The sequence below is a fragment of the Stenella coeruleoalba genome, assembly GCF_951394435.1.
Source record: "Stenella coeruleoalba genome assembly, chromosome: 3".
Lineage (NCBI taxonomy): Eukaryota > Metazoa > Chordata > Mammalia > Artiodactyla > Delphinidae > Stenella > Stenella coeruleoalba.
In genome coordinates this window covers 156464764-156482876 of record NC_137148.1, presented here as the reverse complement: position 1 = coordinate 156482876, position 18113 = coordinate 156464764, and the positions used below count along the sequence as shown (strand labels likewise).

Below are 18113 nucleotides of genomic sequence, written 5' to 3'. Positions count from 1 at the left end.
ATGGTGAGATGAGAGATGATCTGTTTGATAGTCATGTTTATTGTTGGTTCTTGGTAGTTCCCATAAGTCATCCTTAGTCCTACTATTTAAAAGAAACTTGGGGAGCCCTGTTTCCAGTGGCACAGAGATCAAGTGGAGAAGGGCTCACTTAACAAATATGTCTACATTAGTAACACATTAGTTTCAATTCACAGATGGTCATCAAAGTCCTCTCCGGTTTTAAAGAGGTCATATAGTCGCAGGAGTGAAGAAGGCTCCTGCATCCCTTTGACCAAGGCCCCACCCTCTGCCCAAGGGCCTGTGCCCCCTGACTGCTCGGGGGTCTTTCCGCAGAGCCTCTTGGGCCCAGGCGTGGGAGTGTGTGTAGCCTGAGGAAGCTGGAGTGCACCAAGGGTCCTGCAGAGGCCTTCCCTTGGGGTCTGGGTCCTGGGGGTCCCCTGCTCAGTCCGTGCTGCTCGAGCTGGCCTGGGGCCTCTTTGCAGGGGGGTCAGGGGCTCCGTGTCCAAATGTGAGCTGTTTCCAAGTGGCGGAAGAAATTGTTCCCACTTAGGAGACACGGTCCTGACCTGCTGGGCAGGACACGGTGGTTCCCCCGGAGGAACGACGAGCTCCCTGGTGTCCCAGTCCTCACGACTGCTTCCTTCTTTGACCTTCCCTGTCAGGCCAGTGTGGTCCTGAGGTGGAAACACAAGATGATGGCCATGTTCTCCATTCAGAAGAATGCCCAGCAGGCTCAAGGGACAAGGAGAGGAGGTCCTGTGCCTGTACTAGTCCTTGACTATACCTCTGGGTGCTGACACTTTCTGCTCTGTGCTGTCTACTATTCTGTAGCCTGGCAGGCTAGGGACATGTCTTGATTTTGAGGTTTAGCAAAGCACAGCAAATAAATGCCCTCTCCGTCACTCCAAATCCTCTGCCAAATTCCATGACCAGGCTTCCCAAAAAAGGAAGATGTTCTCCTATAATCAGGGTATGTCATGGGGACCTTAGCATCAGGTGAGGGAGTGCCTGAGGGGTGCAAGCAGGAAGGGCCCTAGAGACCACCTGGAAAGACCATGTGCTTATTGCCAGGCAGCTGGGAAGGTCTCTCTAGAACGATGTTCAGGGTTTTGAAGCTGTACAAGTGGCTGCACAGAATACCCCAGGGGACATGACAGTGACAGAGGCCTGGCTTCTCCCTTCTACCTCAGAAAACAAGGATGCATTGAAAATTGGGTTTCACTCCTAGAAAAATGGTACAGATGAACCGGTTTGCAGGGCAGAAACAGAGACACAGATGTAGAGAACAAATGTATAGACACCAAGTGGGGAAAGTGGCGGGGGGTGGGGTGGTGGTGTGATGAATTGGGCGATTGGGATTGACATTTATACACTGATGTGTATAAAATGGATGACTAATAAGAACCTGATGTATAAAAAAATTCTAAAATTCAAAAAAAGAGAAAAAATTGGATTTCACTGCCTACAAAGGAATTTGCAAGCAATGACAGGAGGGACCCTGCATCACCACCCCCAGGCAGTATGGAAGAGGCTCTGTGGGCAGTTGTTAGTGATTCGAGACTGCCAGCTCTGCCACTGATTTGCTGTGACCTCAACTGAACCTTCACCAGTCTTAGTTCCTCACCTTCAAAACAAAACAGGCTTGTGGTAAGAATTAGTGCATAAAAAATGTTTAGCCCTGGGACTGGTACATCAGTAACTGTCACACTCATTATAATTTAGAGATTCAGGGCCACATCCTTACCTGGGGGTCACATAGCTAGTTAGTAGCAACACCAGAGTTTGATCACTGCCTCTTGGCTTTGGACGGGCACTCTCCACTACTGTCTGAAGCTGGCCAGGACGACCCTGGGGCATGGCAGTGACAAATGCCTGGCAGAGTTCCTCTGCCTGGGTGCCTGTGGCATAAAGCAAAACCTGCATTCTGCGGCCTGGAAGGTCTAGGTTTGAAGCATCAGGAACAAGAGCAGGTCCTAGGTGAAGAGAGTGCCTCAAATGCACAAGAACTCACCTGGATAAATGAAGGTGACAGTTCCTCAGAAACCCAGGGCAGGTCCCAGGCTGAACAGTCTGACAAAGACCCGGTACTCCATGCAGAATGAAGGGAACGGTCCTGATGCAGAAAAGCCCTACTGGTCAACCTTGATTGCCTCCAAGGCATCAAGCTGCCCTTTTGACCCCGAGTTAACATCAGTGACAGGAGGAGCGTGGCAGGGAAACAGTACAGGCCAGAGAAAGGAGTTGGCTTAAGACACAGAAAACAAGACACCCATGTGGGAAGTTGGGCTTTTACGGGATGTAAGTGTGATACTTTAATTGTCCACAAAACAATTTAAAAATCCTGTGTCTGCTCAATGGCCACTGGGACACTGTCCTCAATCACTGACCTTCAGGGACTTCAAGGTGACCTCACAGTTTCTGGAGTCCTGGATATTAGGGCTGCATGGAGGCTGGACTGTGCTCTGGCTCCATTTCCTGGCAGAGGAAAAGTGCTGTCAAGAATCCAGTCTTTCTTGTAATTACAATGGAAAAGAATCTCTCCCTCTCTCTCTCTCTCTCTTTCTCTCTCTCTCTATATATAAACGGAATCACTTTGCTGTACACCTGAAACTAACACAACATTGTAAATCAACTATATTTCAATAAAAATTAAAAAAAAAAAAGAACCCAGTTCTACCATTGAACAGTGACCCTTAGTCTGACTTGGTGGTCACCTGGTCTGACACCTAGCACAGGTAGGGACCTTGCCATCCCTTATAGCTTCCCAACTGGCTGCTCAGCTTCTGTCCCACTGCCAACAACAGGTTGTCTAATGACATCTAAGGCAGTCCATTTCTCTGCTCTATACCTTGTAGTTGCTAGAAAGTTCTTATTCTGAACTGGAATCTACCTCCCAATAGCATCTGCCCTAGAAGAGCCATCCTAATCTAGATGAGGCAGTCTCTCAGAAAACTCACTGAGGGACTTCCCTGGTGGTCCAGTGGTAAAGAATCCGCCTTCCAATGCAGGGGACACGGGAATTAGGACCCCATGTGCCATGGGGCAAGTAGGCCCGCACGCCACAAGTACTGAGCTCACACGCCGCAAACTACAGAGCCCATGCACTCTGGAACCCGCACGCCACAACTACAGAGACCACACACCCTGGAGCCTGCGCGCCACAACTACAGAGAGAAAACCTGCATGCTGCAAATAAAGAAGAGAAAACCCACATGCCACAACTAGAGAGAAGCCTGTGCACCACAATGAAGGGCCCGGGTGCCACAATGAAAGATCCTGCATGCCTCAGTGAAGATCCCGAGTGCTGCAACCAAGACCCGATGCAGCCAAAAATAAATAAATAAATCTTTAAAAAAAAAAAAAAAAAAGCTCACTGAAATGCAGATTAAGACTGGAGAAGAGACCCATGAAAGTCAGGTCTTTCCTGCTCGCAGCTAAAGGTTCCCAGGCCTGTCGGCTTCTCTGGCCCCACTTCACTTTCTCAACCTTGCCCTTAAGTTCTTCCCTGAGGTCAGTGCAGTCTAAAAGTTCAGGATTAAGTGAGCATCATAAAAGGCACCCCCACTGGAATCCTGCCTAGCCCTCACCTCTGCACTGGCTGCACCTGGTACCTGGCCACGCCAGAGGGCCTGCGGTGATGGCGCCTGCTGGCTCACATCCCTCAGGCTTCCTGCTGACCACAGGAAGCTGCTCGTCAGTACCCCCAACCGTAGGTCAGCAAGGTGGGCATGGGTGAGGGCTGGATTAGCTACTAGCTTGGCACCTTTTTCTAGGCAGGCCTGTACTGAAGGGAGGGTCTGGCTTCTCTCTCTTGGATGAGGGCTGTCTGATGAAACACACTCCTCCTTCTTCCAGCTGTTCTTTGGAGTCCCTTTCCAGATACTTCAGCCAGCGGTTCTTTGAGGGCTGGAGTTTTTCCTACAGGATTGGGAAGTAAGTTTATTCTCAGAGTTGGAAAGCAGACACCTTTACTGAAAATCTCCAGTGCAACTCTGAGGCCTAAGGGCCTCAGGACCCATGTCTACACCGTCACCAGCAAAGGAATTTGATTGGAAGGTAATGGGAGACAGATATCTTGACTGGAGCACACTGGCACACACTTTGGGAAAGCTGCAGGTCACAAGAACTTTACCAAGAACTTTGCAAATGTCCACACTCCCTGGCCCAGTAGTTACAAATGAAGACAAAGGCATAAAGATGTTCAAAGTGTTACAAATAATAGCAAATATTTACAGTAGCAAAAGTTTGCGAACATCCTAAATGCCCAATAAGAAGGGAATAAATATTGCCATATCCACTATATTCTGTAGGTACTTTTTAGAAATGAAAAGAATTGAAAGCTATATAGCAACATAGAAGATATGATGTAAGTGAAAATTCCAGGATGCAAACAAGTGTTTCTTACAGAAGGAATGATGAAAGATTAAGTCTGTAAGTAAAGAAACTGGAAGTATAGACCCAAATATGCAAGAGCTGATGTGTTAGTGTGCTTACGAGCATCTCCCCTATTTATTGATATAATAAAAATATGAAGAGCACCTGGAAAGCGGGCGTTGCCAGTGTGATTCTGTGAGCAGAGGTGGGCCTCTGCCAGGGAGCCTGTCAGTTGTTCCCACTCCCCCCGTCCCTGGCAGGACACAGTGTTCCACGTACCCATGGCATCTTGGATGTACCAATGGCGTCACCTACCCAGTCACTCAAGCTCTTACATGCACTGCCCATCCAAACACTGTTTGAGTACCTACTTTAACCAGGCCCTGGGAATGAACAACTGGATGTGAGCCCTGCTGTGGGGCTCAGTCTGGAGAAAGGGAACATGGAAACCCAGGCACTTTACAACAGCATGCCTTCCCTACCACAAGTGTGCTGAGAGTGCTGTGGGACAAGGGGAGAAGCACAAGGAGGTGAAGTTCAAGCTAAGTTCAGAAGAATTCACCAAGCAGCAAGAAGAAAAAGCTCTTTTCACAGTATTGTAATTATTTTACACTGCTGCCTCCACACATATGAAAGGGACAGGTTTATTCATTTTTGAGTTCCCTGTAGCTTTAAGCCAAGTGCTCATCATTCGGTAACATCAACAAGCGTCTGCTGAAGAAATGAGGAATGAATGAATAAATGGAACCCCCCTCTGTGACAGAGCCGGCTCAGGCATCTGGGCCGAGATGGTGCTGCTGGCTTACCTGTAGGATTGCAGGCACAGCCTGCCGAGGACGTGCATTTTCCTCCTCATCGGCATTTATGGATTCTTCCAGAGACCTTAGGGAAAGATTGTACAGTTGTCTTTTGTAAAATGACCAGGAAGATGAAGGACAATGAAGATGGGAACAGCAAGATGCACGAACTTGATGTTGATATCAAAGCCTGTTTAGGGGAACTTAGAACTTATCTCTGTTGTTTTGATGTGATTTGGTAATCTTCCAGCAGTTCAGCAGGCAGAGGGACCATCTGTTACTTGGAGCAAGAGGAAAAGTGACACAGGGCAGAAGTGGCACTCTTAACCCAGAGGACCAGAGTTTGCATCATGGCTTTGCCAATGACTGGCTGTCACTGACTGTGATTCTGGGTATATCACTGTATCCCAGTTTCCTTATTTACAAATGGGGATAATATTGCAAGGGTCACTGTGAAGATAAATAAGACAATACGTGTGCATGTGCCCTGCTCAGTGCCTGAACACAGAGACTAATGTCAGCTGAACTCTGATAGCACAGAGTCCCTCCCATTAGCAATGGAGATGTTCCCATTGCATAGGGTCATATGAGTGTCTTTACAGTTGTATTATATCTCAACCACTACAAAAGGCGGCATTTTACTGAGCTTGATGTGTCATAGTGACTTCATCCAGCCTCCCAGGGACAGCAGGGCTCTTTTACCACATAAAGCAGAGTGAGCAGCTGGAACCTTTGCAGCCTCGAGTAGGGCTGGATGGCCAGTGAAAACATTCATAGTGCAAGGACTGAAGGTTAGCGCCAAAGCCACATCCACCCATGTCAGACAGGGTTGTTACATCACACGATCAGATTGGAGCTCTCTCTAGAGAACTACAATGAGAACCCCAACTCTACCAAATGTGGGCACCTCTACTTCAGTTTCTTCCTCTGTAAACAGAAGCCAATTATCCTCACAGGGTGATGAGGAAGATGAAATAAGATCACACATATGAACTGCCTACTGTGCCACATGGTCAATACTCCAATGTCCAGTTGAGCAGTGTCCTACCAGCTACTAGCCAGAACTCTGCTCACCGTACTATGATTCAGGAACTCAACTCCATCAACTCCAGAACATCTCTAAGCAATATGAAGGTTAATGGTCTGTCTTCTCGCTTCTATGTTACCCCTGAGAAGCTGGGTGTCTACTGTTCTTGTGTAGGGGATCTCTCTTCTCTCCAGCTACTTTTCAACTCTTCCCTTTATCTTCCATGTTCTGCAATTTCATTATGTTGTTGTGTCTAAGGGCAGATTTTTTTTTGTCTTTTAAAATTAACTTATTGAGGTATAATTTATAATTAATATACACTAAAATGTAACAATTTAAGTGTACAATTAGATGAGTTTGGTAAATTTTATCTTTGAATCTATTACTCCCATCAAGATATAGAAAAATAATTTACTGAGATATAATTAGCAAGATATAGAAAATTGTCATCACCCCAAGGTTCCCTTATATGCCTTTGTAGGTGATTCCCCCTCCCCAGAATACCACTCATCCCTATAGTATGTGGTCTTTTGTGTCTGATTTCTTTCACTTAGCAATGTTTTTGAGGTTTGCCCATGTTGTTTTTGTTGCTGAGTAGTATTCTATTGTATGGAAATACCACTATTTGTTTATTCACTTGCCTTTTTTTTCATCCTTCATTGAATCTATTTATTTATTTTTGGCTGTGTCGGGTCTCAGTTGTGGCACGTGGGCTTCTCTCTAGTTGTGGTGTGCGTGTTTTCTCTTCTCTAGCTGTGGTGTGCGGGTTCAAGGGCATGTGGGTTCTGTAGTTTGCAGCACACAGGCTCTCTAGTTGAGACGTGTGAGCTCAGTAGTTGTGGTGCACAGGCTCAGCTGTCCCACGGCATGTGGGATCTTAGTTCCCTGACCAGGGATCGAACCCATGTCCCCTGCATAAGGCGGATTCTTTACCACTGGACCACCAGGGAAGTCCCTTCATTTGCCTTCTGATGTTATCTATATATCTAGTCTTTCACCAAAATCACACTATCATCTTGATTGCTGTAGTGTTATAGTGAATCTTGAAATCAGGCTGTAGAAGTCCTCCAGTTTTGTTCTTTATCAGCATTGTTTTGGCAATTGCATTTCTACATAAATCTTAGGATCAGTTTGTCAATTTCTTAAAAAAAAAACAAAACTGCTGGAATTTTGATTGGAACCTAATGGCAGACTCTACAGATCAATTTAGGATGAACTGACATCTTAACAATATTGAGTTTTCCAATCCATGAACGTGTCATATTTTTTCATTTAGATCTTCTTTAATTTCTCTCAGCAATGTTTTATCGTTTTTACTGAAAATTTCTTGCACATTTTTGGGTTATGTTTATCCCTATGTATTTTATTTCATTTTATTATTTTTTTATTTTTTATTTCTTTTGCGGTATGCGGGCCTCTCACTGTTGTGGCCTCTCCCATTGCAGAGCACAGGCTCCGGACGTGCAGGCTCAGCGGCCATGGCTCACGGGCCCAGCCGCTCCGCGGCATGTGGTATCTTCCTGGACCGGGGCACGAACCTGTGTCCCCTGCATTGGCAGGTGGACTCTCAACCACTGCGCCACCAGGGAAGCCCCTTTATTTTTTGATGGTATTATAAATGGTATTTGATTTTTAAAATTATTTTCCAACTGTTCACTGCATTTATATAAAAATAAAATTTAGTTTTGTATGTTGACCATGTATCCTTGTGATCTTACTAAATTAACTTATTAGTTCTAGTAGCTTTTGTATAGATAGGCTCATTAGGATTTCCTACATACACAATGTTTTCATCTAGTTTGGGATTTACTGTGTTTCCTTAATCTAAGAATGTAAGCCCTTTGATTCTGGAAAATGTTCTGTTCATTTCCCTGCAAATATTGCCTTTGTCCCCTTCTCTTTATTATCTCCTGCTGGAACTCTTCTCTGTATCCTTCATGTCTCTGAACTTATATTTTCCACCTTTTTGTCTTTCTCTGCTGCACTGTTGATTAATTTCTTCAGATTGGTCTTCCCTTTCACTAATTCTCTCTTTAGTTGCACTTGATCTGTTTAATGGTCCACTAAACTTTTAATTTCAATGACTATACTTTTCATTTCTACAAACTTTTTGGTTTTTTTAAAAAACTAGTTATTTTTTAAAGTCTCTTGCTCCTCATATTAGCAACCCCCCTCTTTTAATTTCATTAAATATATTAAACATGAAATATTATGTATTCTGAACTCTTTTTGGGTCTGACTTTTCTGTCATTTCTGCTATCTTTTGCTCATGGTGACATACTTCCTTAAGTTAAATGATTTTTAACTTTGGGTATATGCTCCTTGGAACTTTATATGTAGGAATTCTTTGATACCTGGGTTGAAGATGTATTGCTCCAAAAAGGAGCTGCATTTACCTCTGTTCCTGGGACAATTTAAAAATAAGTTCTCAGCTTGAGACTTTTCACACAGCATGTGTAAAAGGCTTAAAGGCCATGTGACAGATTCCTTGTGCTTATAAAATCCTGGAGCAGTATTTCCCTTCTTCAGTCAGTGCCAAGGTCAACACAGGCTGGGTCCCTGCTATGGAGGGGGTGCATTTCTAGTTCATTTGAATGCTGAGGGTGTAGTCCTTTGGGGACTCAGCTTTATGTGGTGGTCTCCTATGGACCTTCCCACAGTAAACAGACCCTCGGCTTTGTCTTTGTCTCCTGCTTCCCTCCCAGATGCATGGAAGCTGAAGGGCAACAGGTTTCAATCGCCTCAGCAGCCCAGCTGCTTATTCTCTGGATTTTGGCTTTTGCTTCATTTTTGGCCTCTGATGGTTACTTACCTTCTTGTCATCTCTTCAGTGCACTTAAAATATTGTGGCTGGGGGCTTCCCTGGTGGCGCAGTGGCTGAGAGTCCGCCTGCTGATGCAGGGGACACAGGTTTGTGCCCCGGTCTGGGAGGATCCCACATGCTGCGGAGCGGCTGGGCCCGTGAGCCATGGCCGCTGAGCCTGCGCGTCTGGAGCCTGTGCTCCGCAACAGGAGAGGCCACAAGAGTGAGAGGCCTGCGTACCGCAAAAAAAACAAAAAACAAAAAAACCCCAAAAAAACTGTGGCTGGCATTTTAAATTAATTTCAGTGGGAAGATTGTTCAATATCTAATTGCCATATTGTAAGACATGGAACTCTAAGGGATTTCTCCGTCATAGACTTCCACCATCCACTCAAGATAAAAACAGGGCAAGATAACCATGCCTCCCTCAAACTACTATACCTGAGTGACATCTCTGAAATCTGTCCCTGCAGCAGATTTAATTTTTGGACATGGTGTCTACAGTCAGCACCAGAGCCCTCACCGTAAGCCTGAGAAACAAACAAACAAACAAAAATATCAAGTTTAAAAAGTGTTGATAGAATGCTGAGAAATAGATCCATTAGAGCTGCAACCCAGGGAGGATAAAACTGTACTTCGCAAGGCCCAAAGCACCATGCAGGAACCCAAACAATGATTGCTGTTTCTGCAGTGATTTACAAACTAACAGTCTCAGGGACTAATAGTTTCAGTCTATCTGGCTGCCCACCATCACCCTGAACTTTATATATCAAAGCTAAACTCAACCCAAAATCCCACACAAATTGGTTAATGAACATAAGAAATTCAGAAGAGAAGTAATGCAAATTGCCAATAAACATATGAAATGATACACCTCACTCACTCATAATCAAAAGAATATAAAATAGATGAGATACATTTTTTCACTTAGCAGTCACTCATTTGTTCAATAAATATTTATTAAGCACCTATTATGTGCCAGGCCCTGAACTAGGTAAGGACAACACAATACAGGAATGGACAAACACTACTGTCATTACGGAGCTCACACTGTAGTGAGAATAGACAGATAGTAAGCACATAAGTCACCTATATGGCCATCAGATGGTGAGAAGTGCTTCTGAGGAAAGTAAGGCAATGAAGCGGGGTGGGGCAGAGTGTGGACACAGTAGACAATTTTATATGTGTGTTCAAGAAGTCAAGGAGTGGATCACTGAGAGGGTGACATCTGAGCACAAAATAGGAAGATAGGCAGAAACAAGCCATGTAGATATATAGGGGAAGAACATTCAGCAGAAGCAATGAAACGGAAAGGAGTGCAAAGACCCTGAGCCTGGCATTTTGGAGGAACGGTGAGGAGGCCAAGTGGCTGGAGCTGAATGGCCTAGGGAGAAGATGGTAGGAGATGAGGTTTGAGAGTGTAGGCCCCGTTACAGGCAGAGTCAGCCTTATAGGCATGAGATCTGCTCTGCTGTCTCCATCTTGAAATTCTTAATAATCATTGAACTTGTATTGTGTAAGTAAAGTCTGATGATATAATGAAGCATGTTTGTGAGTCGTGGACACCAAATGTGTCCACTGTTTCTCGTCACTGCTTTTACATACAGCATGCCTGATGACTGAGGAGCACAGAATTGCAGTGAACTCACAAGGTGTGGGAGTTCAGTGAGACTCCAAGTTCAGACGGTGTGTACAAGTCTTTTTTTTTTCCCAAAAAGAGAACATTTATTACTTATTTTTTCCTCATTAGAACTTTCTTTACAGCAACACAAAGTAAAGTACAACAAAAGTACGTGGGGGGCAACCTCAGCCTAAGAGGCCAGGCTTTCCACTGGAATCAGAACTTGCTTCAGTTGCAGAAAGGAGGCAAGGGTATTTGAAAAAACATGAACAACCAAGGAAACGTGTCATATCTTTTCTTACTCCTGTTACCTCCCTGGAATAGCCTATGCTGAAAATAATAACACAGAAAAAAAAGTGAAAGATAGGGCAATCTTTCCCAGTTCCTTTTCCTCTCAGTATTCCTTACTCATCAGTGAGCTAAAGGTTGAGAGTATGGGTAGAATGTGCGTGTATCAAGCAGTGAAGTAAAAATAGTTAATTTTGTGCAACATCTCCACTGTTCTGGTAGGAATGAAATATGTAGGCATGTATGAGCTACAAAATACAAATTGTGCAATTCTGATGATTCTACGTATACACCAAATGCTCTTATATTATTCTGCGTATGTTCCACATATGTACTAAATGCTCTTTGCATTTATAACTGGTGTTGCACAATATAAATGGTGTTGCACAATTTTAAATGTTAGTTTTTCTTGACACAGGAAGATATTAAATAGTAAATTTTAAAACCAGTAAATAAAAGACATCAGGAAAAGTCAGGAGACCATGAAAGAAAGGAAAAGCTTAATATTCTAGTACCTTTAATAGCATTTTTTTTCCTGCTTTTGAAAAGGGGCCCCCTGCCCCAACCTGGCCCTGTCTGTAGGAGCATGAATGTTGCTCTAACCTGGAAGGTCTGACATGATCTTACATATGTTTCAGTAGGACCCTGCAGCTGTGGTGCTAAGACTGTATGGCAGAAGCAGGTGACCAGTCAGGAGGTTGCAGCAAATACTGAGGCAACTCAGACCACTGTGGTAGCAAGTGGGCACAGTCTGGGTATATCCTGAAGGTAGGGCTGACAAAATTTGCTGATGGATCAGACGAAGAGTGTAAAAGAAAAAGAGAAGTCAGGGATGAGTTCAAGGTTTTTAGCCCAAACAACTAGAAAGAGGGACTTGGCACTTAAGAGTTGGGGATGACTGTGGGAAGAGCAGGTTGGTGAGGGTAAGGTGAGGGCTTCGTTTTGGGATACAGGTTTGGGATGCCTCTTAGATATCCAGGAGAGCGGTTGGTTGGAAGCATACACAAGTTCAGGGGCAGGTCTGGGGTCTGAGATGGACATTTGAGAATTGTCAGATTGTCTCATCTCAGACAACCAAGGGAATGAGTGTAGCTAGACAAGAGGTCCAAAAACTGAGTGCCAGAGCACTCTAAGGTTTAGAAGATGAGGAGATGGGAAAAAATTAGCAAAGAGGATTGAAACCAGCTAGGAAGACAGGAGGAAAACCAGGAGCAGGATGACTAGAAGTCCAAGTGAAGACAATGCTTCAAGGAGGAGGAAGTGACAAACTCTGACAAATGCCACCAATAAGTCAAGTCACTTGAGGACTGAGAACCAACCATTATTTTTAGCAACATAGAGACCACTGCTGACTTTGACATGAGCAATTTTAGCGGACTGGTGGGGAGTGAAATCCCGTCTGGGGAAAGTTCAAGTGAGAATGGGAGGAAAGGAACTGGAGAGGGGAAAGGCAAAGTTTAAAAAGACTGATAACTGACTTATGGTTGCCAAGAGGGAGTGGGCTGGGGGAGGGATGGATTGGGAGTTTGGGATTAGCGATGCAAACTATTATATATAGAATGGATAAACAACAAGGCCCTACTGTATAGCATAGGGAACTACATTCAATATTCTGTGATAAACCATAATGGAAAAAAATATGAAAAAGGATGTGTGTGTGTGTGTGTGTGTGTGTGTGTATATACACACACACATATATGTAAATAAAAAACTGAATCACTTTGCTGTGCAACAGAAATTAGCACAACATTGTAACTCAACTATACGTCCACACAATAAATTGAAAAACAAAATTCTAAAATGACTGACAACTTATATCTGGCATAACTGGTAGGGTGCATGCTCTCCTGCATAGCAGAGACTGCTGCCTGAATACTGAAATGCATTCTCCCCTCATCTGGGAGCAGACTAGACTACATTTTCCAGTCTTCCTTGCAGTCAGGTGTGGCCATGAGACTAGGTTCTTCCCAGTGGAATGTAAGCCACTTCCAGATCCTTCCTGGGTAGCTCCTCCCTGATCTTGCTCCTTTGAGGGGCAAGAGGCAGTGGGAGACAAGCCTCAGGGAATAACAGAACCTCAAGATTACAGGTGCCTCGGTCCCCGGATGACCATACCAAGGACAGCTGTCCTGCTGATCTCAATCTCTCCCAGGAGTGTTACAAGAGCAAGAGAAACAACTTCTATTGCGTTAAGCCACCACAATTTTGGTGTCTGTTCATTACTGTGGCCTAGTCAGTCATAAGCCATATACCACTGCACAAGCATGGGGGTGCTGAGAGGAAGGCAAAGCTTCCTCAGGAATTCAGAAATACATGCTGACATCTAAAACAAGCAGAAGTCACTAGCTATGAGCCAGCCCCTGCCTTCTGAGACCCAATCTCAAGGTAGGCCTCAGCAGCTACACTTACTGACAGATGACCAAATTGTCCCCACTCCCACCCATCCCAACTGACTGGACCAGTGATGGACATCTGAATCAACAGGTCAACCAGATTGTTTCTCCCAGGAGTTTATAATTGGGACTCAGCTATTCCAGTTGGTTTGAAATGAGATTCTGTGGTCTGTGAGTGGAGTATGTTACTTTGAACTGGGAACAGAGAGGAAGGGAAGGAGAGGAGATAGGGAGAGAGGGAGGAAGGTATAGGGAGAAACTGGGTGAAGGGAGGAGAAGGGAGGGAAAAGATGATGCTTGTGTTGTTGGCAGCTTTTCAGTTCTTGGGGTTGGTTCTTCAAGGGGTCAAGAATGAAGCTTCTTCCTTGGATCCCCCCAAGATACCCCATTACCTTGCCAGTACATTTTAAATTTTGCTGAAGTGTTTTTTTCCTATTATTTGCAACTAAAAGAACTTTGGTCAAAAGAATTCCTCTGATTTAACTTCTAGGAATTCGTCCTAAGGAAATAATTGGTCAAGTGAAGAAAGAGGTATTTGTAAGAAGCTTCATTGCAGAGTTGTTCACAACAATGAAAACTAAAATCAACCTAAATGCCCATCAGTGTGGGGTTTGTCACTTAACTCATTCAACAAACATTACTTGAGCAAGCACTGACTATGTGACAGGCACTGTGCTAGGTGCCAAGAGTACATCAGCAAAACATACAAAAAAGGGTATATAAGTGTCCATCAACAGATGAGTGGATAAAGAAGATATGGGGTGTATGTATGTGTGTGTGTGTATACACACACACACACACACACACACACACATATATATAATGGAATATTAGTCATAAAAAAGAATGAAATAATTGCCATTTGCAACAACAAGGATGGACCCAGAGTGTATCGTATTAAGTGAAGCAAGTCAGACAAAGACAAATATTATATGATATCACTTATATGTGGAATCTAAAAAAATAATACAAGTGAATTTATTTACAAAACAGAAAGAAACACACAGACATAGAAAATAAACTTATGGTTACCAAAAGGGGAAGAGGGAGAGAGGAATAAATTAGGAGTATGGGATTAACAGATACACACTATATAAAATAGATTAACAACAAGGATTTACTGTATAGCACAGGGAACTACATTCAGTTTCTTATAATAAACTATAATGGAAAATAAGAAAAAAAATATGTATAACTGAATCACTTTGCTATACACCTGATACTAACATAATATTGTAAATCAACTATACTTCAATTTTTTTAAAAAGGGTATATAAGTAAAATAGGCAAACCCTCTCTTCCCATAGAATTTACAGTCTCAGATGGACAATACTCACATAAACATACTTGCCTATATTTCTGATCAGGGTAATGAGATTAACTAGGGGAAGCCCCAACAATGAGCACAAAGGCCCTAAGAGGGAAGCAGATTTGGATTGTTTCAAGGTCAGAAGGAAAAGCCCCTATGGCTGAAGGAGGAGAATGATGAGATGAGGCTGGAGAGGTGGCATCAAGGGCTGGAGCAGGTGAACAAGGGGCTCAATGAGGACCCTGTGATATTAGAGATCAAGTGGGTCGGTAAGTATGGACTTGAAAAGAACTGTGATGCTGGGTGAAAAAACTGGGCTAATAAGAGCATTTACAACATGCTCCCCTCAGTCCACATGCTCTTTCATCTCCTGACTACCTTCCAACCTGCCTGCCCCCTGTCAACACCCCTGCATCTACCAACAGCTGTCTGCCCATCCCCAGTTAGGTCTGATTACTCAGTTATCTTCTTACAGACCCCTGTACTTTCCTCTCATTTTGCTCAGTCTAGTTTTAAATTACATGTGTGTGTTTTAGTTTCTCATCCTGTTCCACAACAGCAGATCGGTGAAGGCAATTAACAACATGGTCTTACCTTCCATTGTGTCCCATGCCTGCATACAGAAGTTACTCAGTAAATACTTACTGACTGAATAAAAAAAGGAAGGTAACTTTCCAGGCACTGCTCCATTCATTTCGCTTCCTGAAGGAAGATGATCTTAGGGAGCAGGAGCGCTATATCCAATGAACTTGAGCCAATAATGGAACACTGGGTTCCATGAGAAATATGTTTCTGCAGGGCTGGGTCCCACCTGCTTCCTGGTATGGGTATTAGACACTTTGCTGCTTGGGACTCACCCGCAAAAATGACTGCTTCTCTCCACAAGCTTTGCATGTCCATTTGAGACTCTTTTTCACCTACAATGAGATTTCAGAATTATAGCTAAAGTAATTATTTGAAACAGGTGGAACTAGATCAGAAATAATAAAGAGATCAGTGGAAAAGAATAAAGAGTCCAGAAACAAACCAACACATGTATGAAAATTTAGTATATTATAAAGGTGAAAAAAGAAGAGACTATTTAATAAGCGCTTCTGGAAAACTGGCTATCCATATGAAACGAAATCAAATTAGATCTCTACTATATGTGATTCTCAAAAAAAATTCCATGACATTTCAATTCTTGATAAATCTGACTAGATGGATTCTCTCTTAACATAATAAAATGCCTTACATCTAGCTCTAAAGCTGCAGAATCACCACCAGCATTCCCATGGAAGTCAAGAACAAGTCAAGGATCTGCACTATTATTTACCATTTTTTTCTGGATGTACTAACTGATGGAATTGGAAAAGAGAACATAGCAAGAGGTATGAAAATGGAAAGGAAAAAAAAAACTATCCTTATTTATGGATGATATGATTTATTTCTTTAAAACTCAAGATAACTAAATGAAAAACTGCTAAAACCAGTAAGACAATCTAATATAGGGGCTAGGCAAAAAATTAATATATCTTCAAAAATTAATATAGCTTATAAGCAAACATCTACTTAGAAGAGATAATTAAAGAAATAAATCCATTTGTAAAGGCAACAAAGAAAATGTTATCAAGGGGCACCAAAACTGTTTTAAGAGATGGAATAAAATGCCATGCTTAACATCACAAAGATGTCTCGGTTGATTCATAAAAATTAACATGATTAATATGATCCTAATACAAAAACCATCAGGGCTTTTGGGGAAGTACCTAAAAGGATTCTAAGGAGGACAAGCAGCATCTACTACAAATTTAAGTGGGTATATCCTAAGATTCTACTTCTCAGCATCTACCTTCAAACACCATAAAAATACTGTGTCTCTTCTACAGGTACATATGCAAGTAAGAAATGCATTAAAAAAATAATAAAAGCTCTGGAAGGACACACAGTAACTGGCTAGCTCTGGGGAATGAAGATACAGAATTCAGAAGCTGTTGAAATTAAATGAGATGTGTGAAACTGCCTGATACACAGCCGACTTGGAATTAAACTGTTAACCCTCTTTTCCCACTTGGCTTCAAATCACTTTTCAGAGTTGAAAATGACCATGAGAACACGAACTACATTATATATATAATAATTTAAAAGTGGAAATGATTCCCATTTATTCTCAACTCCTAGAACCAAAAAAATGAAGTAAGTAAAAAGTTTCTAAGCCCCTAAAATGACCCTTACAAAGTCACAGCGTGCATACCCAGCCTCTTACTGGCTTTTAAACATACATTTTGTATGCAATTTGATGCTACCCTTCTTCAGGGCACAGCAGATTAGCAGGGGACTACCAGAAGCGGATACAATGACAACCTTGACGGCATCAAGCAGCGAGACAGAACGTGATTCAGGAAAGAACAGGTTAAGTGACATACCCTATTTTACGTTTTGAGTCAGGGAAGCATTACGTTTTAGAAACTTCGATTATCCTGTTTAAAGGCGCGAGATTATTCACACTCTGAATAGGCGTCGAGGCCCTCACTACGGGCAGAGCCAAAGAGTGCCAGCAGGGGTGCCCAGTCGTGCCTGAGTTTTTAAAACTATCATTTCCCTTGCACTTAAATGAAGAAGGAGCCATTTTGGGGGCTAGGCTCTGCATAAAGGAGGCTATCCTCTACCCTCAACCTGGTGTGCACGACCACCGGCCAGACAGAATTCACGAGGCCGCCTCGGCAGAAACCATTGGCTGGTTTCTGCGAATCTTACAACCACCAAGCAAAAAACGAAAAAAGCCCAGAACAACGTTATCGAGAAGCGACATCAATAAAACCTGGTTCTCAGGACAGACATCGTCATTTGTCCGGGACCCAGACACACCCCGCAACCGCACGAGACGGCGCCCAGCCTGGGGGAGGAGGTCTGGCCCCCCAGCGACCCCACCTCGTCCTGCCCGCCATCCCCGTGCTCTGAGGAGGAGGAGGCCCCACCTGGTGCGCCTGGAAGAGGCGGCAGCAGGAGCACCGCAACACCCGAACCTGTTGCAGAGGCGCCATTGCGACGGCTGTCGCCGCCGCGCGTGCGCCGCGTTACCCTGTCCGCCCTGGCTCCGCCCACTTCAGGCGCTCGGGACCCTCTGGCCTCAGGCACCGCCCCTGGAGAGCGTGCGCCCTGCACTCCCGCCCACTCGAGCTTCGCCCCTAAAGCACACTTGGGCCATCGGAAAGCTCAGCGTTAGTCGGCTGTCAGCTGGGACCCCGGGCGACCTCAGGACTCGGGCCGTATCACTGCTGCCGAGTCGGGCGTTGTTTGGGCTTTGCGTCCGTCAGGTCACTGGTTGTCTGTCTCAGCCCGAAGCAGTTCCCGCCTCTATCTAAACCAGCGTTTCTGCCTGCGCTCCCTGGGAAGATTGAAGTTGCAAGGGCTGGGTCTCCAGCCACCGCTGGGGGTCCGGCCTTTGCTGGCACAGTTTCTTCTGCTTCTTCAAGTCGGGGAGAGGGAGCCGGAGGGCGCCTCCCTGCTCGGGCCCACTCC

The 18113-nt window shown here is 44.1% G+C and overlaps 1 protein-coding gene across 2 annotated transcripts; it reads right to left on the bottom strand.

The window, feature by feature from the left end:
• Positions 1-95: 95 nt before the first annotated feature.
• On the bottom strand, positions 96-17945 carry MRNIP (MRN complex interacting protein). 2 transcript variants are annotated; one of them, XM_079915440.1, is made up of 8 exons: positions 17570-17942; positions 15470-15529; positions 9443-9531; positions 5181-5256; positions 3764-3918; positions 2388-2475; positions 2012-2113; positions 96-674 (listed from the first exon to the last, which is right to left on the bottom strand). In XM_079915440.1, the coding sequence occupies exons 1-8, from the start codon at positions 17633-17635 to the stop codon at positions 189-191; spliced, it is 1122 nt and encodes a 373-aa protein (XP_079771566.1). In that variant the 5' UTR covers positions 17636-17942; the 3' UTR covers positions 96-188. The 2 variants fall into 2 exon arrangements, with proteins under 2 accessions (XP_079771566.1, XP_079771567.1); XM_079915441.1 differs by lacking the exon at positions 2012-2113 and having other exon boundaries at positions 17570-17945.
• Positions 17946-18113: the final 168 nt, after the last annotated feature.

Excerpts from the sequence above, each read along its gene's own strand:
- MRNIP (XM_079915440.1), bottom strand. The coding sequence starts at position 17,635 with ATGGCGCCTCTGCAACAGGTTCGGGTGTTGCGGTGCTCCTGCTGCCGC. Across the intron at positions 2,476-3,763 it reads ACAGGCCTGCCTAGAAAAAG|GAAATGGAGCCAGAGCACAG; the intron begins GTGCCAAGCTAG and ends TTCCTCTGCCAG. Across the intron at positions 675-2,011 it reads TGTCACCTTCATTTATCCAG|GACCACACTGGCCTGACAGG; the intron begins GTGAGTTCTTGT and ends TTTCCACCTCAG.